Raw genomic sequence first — 6,489 nt, 5'->3', positions numbered from 1 at the left:
TGAATGATACATGCTGCTATATACTGATACTGACTATGTTTGGTGTAAGGTGTTCCCTTCGACTTAATCTGGTTTGGCACAAACCTGGTTCAAAAGCATTTAGCTGGCAACAATTTATGATTTTCGGCAATTATCTGCTATGTTCGTGACACATTTCGTGAGTAACAAGCGAAAGGATAAGACAACTGGAGAGCTGATATCCATTAAACAAGGGTGAGAATGAAAACCTAAGAGATTGAGGCCGTTAGTATCCCAAGCTTATAGTAAGAAGTCTCCGTCTTAGCACTGACGACGGGATTGAAGGAAGCCTTCAGAAGCTACCTGGGCCGTAAGCAGTTGACTAGCTTAACAAAAGTCCTCAGTAAGGCCAATGAATTTATCCTAGGAGAAGAATTCGACAAAACAACAACATTTTAATGGTCTGAGTGAGATTGTAAAGAGAAAGAGAAGGATAAGGACAAAGATAAAAACCAAAATGATAAAAGGTACGATAGTACTAATAGAAACGAAGAAAGCAACTCTGTGAAGAAAGGTTGGTGGCGAAACCTAGAACGGTATCACAACTACACACCCCTAACGGTCTCAAGATCCGAGATCTATGAGATGCATAAGAAAGATGACAAATGGCAGAGTCCCATGAAGATGTTCTATAAGGGTCGAGATAAGTCAAAGTGGTGTTAGTTTCATAGAGATTACAACCATGTCACAGCTGACTGCAAAGACCTAAAAGATGGGATTACGGACCTGATCTGTAGAGGATACTTTAAGCAGTATCAAGCTTATACTGATTAAGATAGGTCATCTCGAGAGAAAGACAACAAGTGATGGTCGAAAGGCTGACCGATATTCATGTCATCTCGAGAGGCCCAATTCATGGTGGTAGTATACATGGAGCAAATGCTAGTACGAAGGAAGTCAGGCACCAAGTTAACTACCACAAAATCGGAAAGTGATCAGCACCTTCTCAAATGTCACTTGTAGCATTAACAGGCAACAGCAGAGGACGCCAAAGAGATTATCTTTCCCTATAATGACCCTTAGCTTTGGTATTATCTCTGCAAATTTCTAACGTGATGGTCCATCGCATCCTTGTTGATGGCTATAGCTTAACCAATATCCTTACTCTCCCAAAGTTCGAAAAATTGGGTTGGGGAAGATCATATTTGAAGCTGGTTTCGTATTCAATTACTGGATTCACAGGGGTATCCGGTCAAGATGGCAGAAGGACCTCAGTCACGGGATCTCTTGGTGGAATTCTTGTTAGTCGACGTACCGACAGATTATAACGTCATTATTGGACCCCCATTGATCCATGACACTCAAGCTATAGTTTCCACAAAGCACATGACGATGATATACACATCAAACAGTGGTAAACCGAAAAAGTTAAAGAAAATCAAGAATCGGCTAGGGCATGTTACCTAATAGCTTTGAGAACTGAAGAGAGGCGAAAAGAACACAAAAAAAGCCGACAAAGTCTCCACCATCAGAACGACAGGGGCGAAAAGCAGCTAATAAGACTAGCAAGGACTTATTAATGGAGAATTATGAGACAAGGCCGGCAGATATGCTACAACCTAACCCCGATGGAGAAACTAAAGAGATAAGTCTTGAGAATGTGAGGCCGAAAAGTACGGTCAAAATCGGAGCTGATCTGGGAGAAAAAATCAAAGTAAACCTGATAAGTTTACTAAGAGACAATGCTGATGTGTTCGTATTATCAGCGAACAAGATACCGGGCATGGACCCGACAATACTTGTTCACCGGCAAAATGTCAATGGAGATGTGAGTCTGGTAACACAAAAGAAGAGAAACTTCTCTTCTGAAAAAGAATTTTACAATGAAAGAGGCGATCAATAAGCTGCTAGCGACAGACTTCATCGAACCCTGTGACTGCCCAGAATGGCTAGCGAATGTGGTGCTGGTAAAAAAGGCCAATAATTCATGGCGAATGTGTGTAGATTTTACAGATTTGAACAAGGCCTTCCCGAGGATTATTACCTGTTGTCGAGAATTGACTAGTTAGTTGACATAACTACGGGCCATGCGTTGCTACGTTTCATGAACGCTTTTTTCGGGTATCATCATATTAGTCTCATGGAGGCCGACAGAAGTAAAGCCGAATTTATCACGGATGTTGACATTTATGCATATAAAGCCATACCATTTGGATTGAACACTACTACATAAATGCATAAAGAGACCCCCTAAAAAATACGTTAGAGACCACTTTAGAGGTGGTCTCTAGCTCAGTGGGCTCTCAGGATAAAAGACCACTTATTATAAGTGGTTTGTTATATTAAAAGAAGAGACCACTTTTTTAAAATAAGTGGTTTTTTTATGTATCGTAGTAGGGAAAAATAATAAGGATAAGGAACCACATAAAAAACAAAGGTGGTCTCTTTCATCGTACTAAAAAACCACTTATCATTTATAGGTGGTCTCTTTATCTTTCTCAAAAAAATCACTTAGATAGAAAGGTGGTCTCTTTCGTCTACCTAAGTACTATATTTAATTTGATATGAGAGGCCATACATTAGAACAGATGGTGTCTTTGCCTCATTTTTTTAACGACAAAATTCTAGCTTGCGGCTTTATTTAATTTACCTATAATTTTTATTTGATATATATTTCCTACAAAATCGCGGGCCACTTGACAAAATTCGAATTATTATATAACTTGACAAAAATATAACTTGACAAAAATTTCATTGATGCAATACCATAATTCATTACAAAATAATATCGATATATGAAGATTCAAAAAATCAACTTATTAAAAGATACCTAAAGCAGCCATTATTTCTTTCAACTCATATGTAGAGTAAATTAATCAACTCATTGTTCTAACTAATTACCTATCTAATCCCGCTTAACACCTAATCAAAATCGACACTTTCTTCAGATTCCTCTTCTTCCGCTTGTTTATATTCCTCCACGTATTTGATCCATAAGTCTCTCAACTCGTCAAGCTTATTTTGAGGAAATTCAGTTGTAACTCCGCCAAAGTACTACAAAGCATTAATAAAATTATTTAAAAATAATTTTGATATGAAATATGTTGTTAATTGATATGAGAAAAAAGCAAGTGACTGGTGTTTTGAAAGAATTGATACCTTATCAGGAATCACTTGTCGCCTTTTCTCTATAGTCTCGAGCATATATCGACATATATAATATCCACAGTTTAGAGATTCTTGGGATTGACGAGGACACTTGTTCATAAAGATAATTATACAATTAGTCATATTTCATATTAATTTTAATAAGCATCAATATAAATGCATCAATATAAATGCATCAAAATAATAAAAAATTAGAATAACATACCTCAGGTTTTTCCACTTAATTGTCGGATTCTTTTTCATTTTCTTAATGTCCTTTCGATATACGAGACTAAATTTTATGATTCCCCTAAAAAATTGTCAAGTAAAAATTAGATGATTACTTCAATATTATGAGTTGAATATATAATGTACTTTGTATACATACTCATTTATGGTCCTTTGAGCAAATTCAGGAATATCATTTTCCGCTCCAGCAGGATCAAACCAAAACACCACTCCATTCCAAGGACTAATGACCGCTAGCATCCAATGTCGACTGCACATCCGCAAATGTTAGTGTGTGCATAGCCAGTTAACATCTTCCCATCCTTTTAATAATTAATTTAATAATTCATACTTACTTCTCATGATAAGGTGCAAAGAATAGTTGATTAACATTATTTCCTTCATTTTGGCCAAAGATACGAGCTAGATAGTCGACTTGCTCTTCTTTATTGGTTTGTGTCATAGGAGATAAATAATTTGAGTCACAGAATCCATACATCCCACATACATACACCACCTTGTTGACACTTTTCGCTCAAGTATCTTGCACATTAATTAGGATATATATATATATATATATATATATATGTATATATATATGTATATATATATATATGTATATATATATATGTATATATATATATATGTATATATATATATATGTATATATATATATATGTATATATATGTATATGTATATATATATATATGTATATATATGTATATGTATATATATATATATGTATATATATGTATATGTATATATATATATATGTATATATATGTATATATATATATATATATATATATATATATATATATATATATATATATATATATAAGTTCTATAGTGTAATGAAATTAGGAAAGAACAACTAAAAACACAACTGAACTTAACTTACTTTATGAAAATGGACAAGTGAGTCACTTTGATCTCTCTTTGGAAGCACCAATCAAGCATCGCTTCATAATCAAGGGTAAGTGTCTCATCATGACCATACACAGTTGTCGGTATTCTAATTGATATGCATGCACCACTTGATTTCATTCTCATGGCTTGATTCTTGAAAGTTCGCCAATGAAGTAGTTGTCAACTTGGCAAGATCCTTATCAGTGATCACATATTTTCGATTGTTTGATGCTTGTGATGATGGCGTTTGTGGGATTGGAGCAGCAAATGATTTTGTTGCTTGTGTATCGACCTTTATAATGAGATGGCTCATAATCAACATTCAAACAAACAAAAAAAGTATCAAGCAATTAATTCAATTTAGTTATTTTATGTCGGAAGAAAGGGCCCAAGTAATAAAACACAAAAGAAATATACATGAACAAATTGATATTCTACGAAATTATGTCTAATTCTCCAGTTATGTATACAATTCTCCAGATATAGATAGTGTAACGCCCCGACCTCTAATCGTCGTGGTTAAGTTAATTAATCGATTATTAGCAGCGGAACCTAGATAGTCGGCGCGTTACCGCCGTACTTTCCATAAGGAAAATACAAGGCAACATAAAATCATAAACTTAAACATTTATAACATGAAGCATAATATAGATCCAACATTAGTCTTGATTAATAGAAACTTAGTTACTAATCAGAGTTTTGACATAAACTTAAATTAAAACCATGAGAGTCTAGATAATCTAGATATTAATTAAATCCTCACTGCTACGCCATCCCGTTATCACCATCGGTACCTAAAACATAAAACAAAACGTCGTGAGCCGAGGCTCAGTAACATACTACTCTAACATCGTAAATTCATTTCACATCATTTTATTTATAAACAGGGAGGAGAGAATAAGTAAAACCATTTCACAAACATATCATAACATGTTACATTATCTTCTTTATCATGTTCATCATCATATATCTTTTACTTTGGTAACTTGGCTAGCACATCATAACATAGGGGACGTCTCCCACTACATAACCGTCAGGCGGTCACATCATAGGTGACACTTGCGGTGCCCGTATCATTTAAACCATCAGGCGGTCACAACATAGGTGACACTTGCGGTGCCCGTATCATTTAACCCATCAGGCGGTCACAACATAGGTGACACTTGCGGTGCCCGTATCATTTAAACCATCAGGCGGTCACAACATAGGTGACACTTGCGGTGCCCGTATCATACTGCCAAGAACCGTCTTTCACTTGAATTTATCATGTTTCATTGGTTTTAAGTAACATCATCATCGTGAATAATTAAATTCTTTCATTTCATCATAACGTCATCATCATCATCTCATAGCATCATATCATAATAACCATCATAAAACATTTCATTTCCCGCAATCCATATAAAACATAATATTAATCATGATCATAAAACATACTTTGAAGGGGAATGCGGGTGTTAGCAGTAGACGTTACCTGGATTCCTGCTTAATAACCTTGATAGCCGGGGAGGCTTGTAATATCCTTTATCTTCCTTAATCTATTCAAGAATAGTTTTATTAATGAATGTTTCGTTATTTAGCTTTTAAGCCTAAATATTAGTCAGCGCTTATTAAGGTCATAACGGTTATTATAACGTCGTAAAGGTCTCCTTAAAGGCCATTATTTCTTAATCGTTAATAACTTTTTAACTAAGGTGACTCTTTAACAACTAAATAATGAATAACTCAATTAGCTATATTTTTAGAAATTATCGAACCATTGAAGTTATTTTACTGCATATTATATATAACCTTTCGAAAGCATAACATTATTCTAGTTCATAGTTAATAACTAATTAGTTACCCATTAATAAATTAATTAAGTTTAAAGTTATAATAGATCGATTAACATTATTTTAATATTATTTAGTCATTTAAAACCAACAAGTCAAGTAACTAGTTTTTTTATAAATGAACTTTAAGGATTAATGAAGTACTCCTACTTAAGCTTAATTATAAACAACATGCTTAATGAATTAGTTTTTAATTAGTTTTAAACAACTCAACTAGTTTAGAAATCATGAATTATAACCCAATAATAGATTTTAGTAAATAAGTTAGGTTTAGTAAAACTAACTAAATCAGCCCACTAAGGCTCAATATATTAAAGCAACAAGATTAACTTAAATGATTTAACTAAGTAAATCAGATTATAAGCCCAACATTATACTTAACTTGATTAATTAAACTAACATAGCTTAATGAAA

At 33.9% G+C, this 6,489-nt stretch overlaps 1 protein-coding gene and 1 long non-coding RNA gene across 2 annotated transcripts; both read right to left on the bottom strand.

Annotated features, from left to right (window-relative positions):
* Positions 1-2,733: 2,733 nt before the first annotated feature.
* Positions 2,734-3,235, bottom strand: LOC125499616 (uncharacterized). Its single transcript, XR_007276575.2, has 2 exons — positions 3,118-3,235; positions 2,734-3,012 (listed from the first exon to the last, which is right to left on the bottom strand). It is a non-coding gene; the product is annotated as an uncharacterized LOC125499616 (long non-coding RNA).
* A 38-nt stretch (positions 3,236-3,273) lies between these two features.
* Positions 3,274-3,836, bottom strand: LOC104891918 (uncharacterized). The gene is made up of 3 exons (XM_048634652.2): positions 3,690-3,836; positions 3,494-3,604; positions 3,274-3,415 (listed from the first exon to the last, which is right to left on the bottom strand). Exons 1-3 carry the CDS (start codon positions 3,830-3,832, stop codon positions 3,274-3,276), a joined length of 396 nt encoding a protein of 131 aa, XP_048490609.1. The 5' UTR covers positions 3,833-3,836.
* Positions 3,837-6,489: the final 2,653 nt, after the last annotated feature.

Source organism: Beta vulgaris, chromosome 1 (genome assembly GCF_026745355.1).
Source record: "Beta vulgaris subsp. vulgaris cultivar EL10 chromosome 1, EL10.2, whole genome shotgun sequence".
Taxonomy (NCBI): domain Eukaryota; kingdom Viridiplantae; phylum Streptophyta; class Magnoliopsida; order Caryophyllales; family Amaranthaceae; genus Beta; species Beta vulgaris.
The sequence above is the reverse complement of the archived record's forward strand: the minus strand, read 5'-3'. Positions and strand labels throughout refer to the sequence as shown.

Coding starts and splice junctions, on each gene's coding strand:
- LOC104891918 (XM_048634652.2), bottom strand. CDS start 3,832: ATGTATGGATTCTGTGACTCAAATTATTTATCTCCTATGACACAAACC. Junction 3,605..3,689: donor TTTGCACCTTATCATGAGAA/GTAAGTATGAAT, acceptor GCGGATGTGCAG/TCGACATTGGATGCTAGCGG. Junction 3,416..3,493: donor GCTCAAAGGACCATAAATGA/GTATGTATACAA, acceptor ACAATTTTTTAG/GGGAATCATAAAATTTAGTC.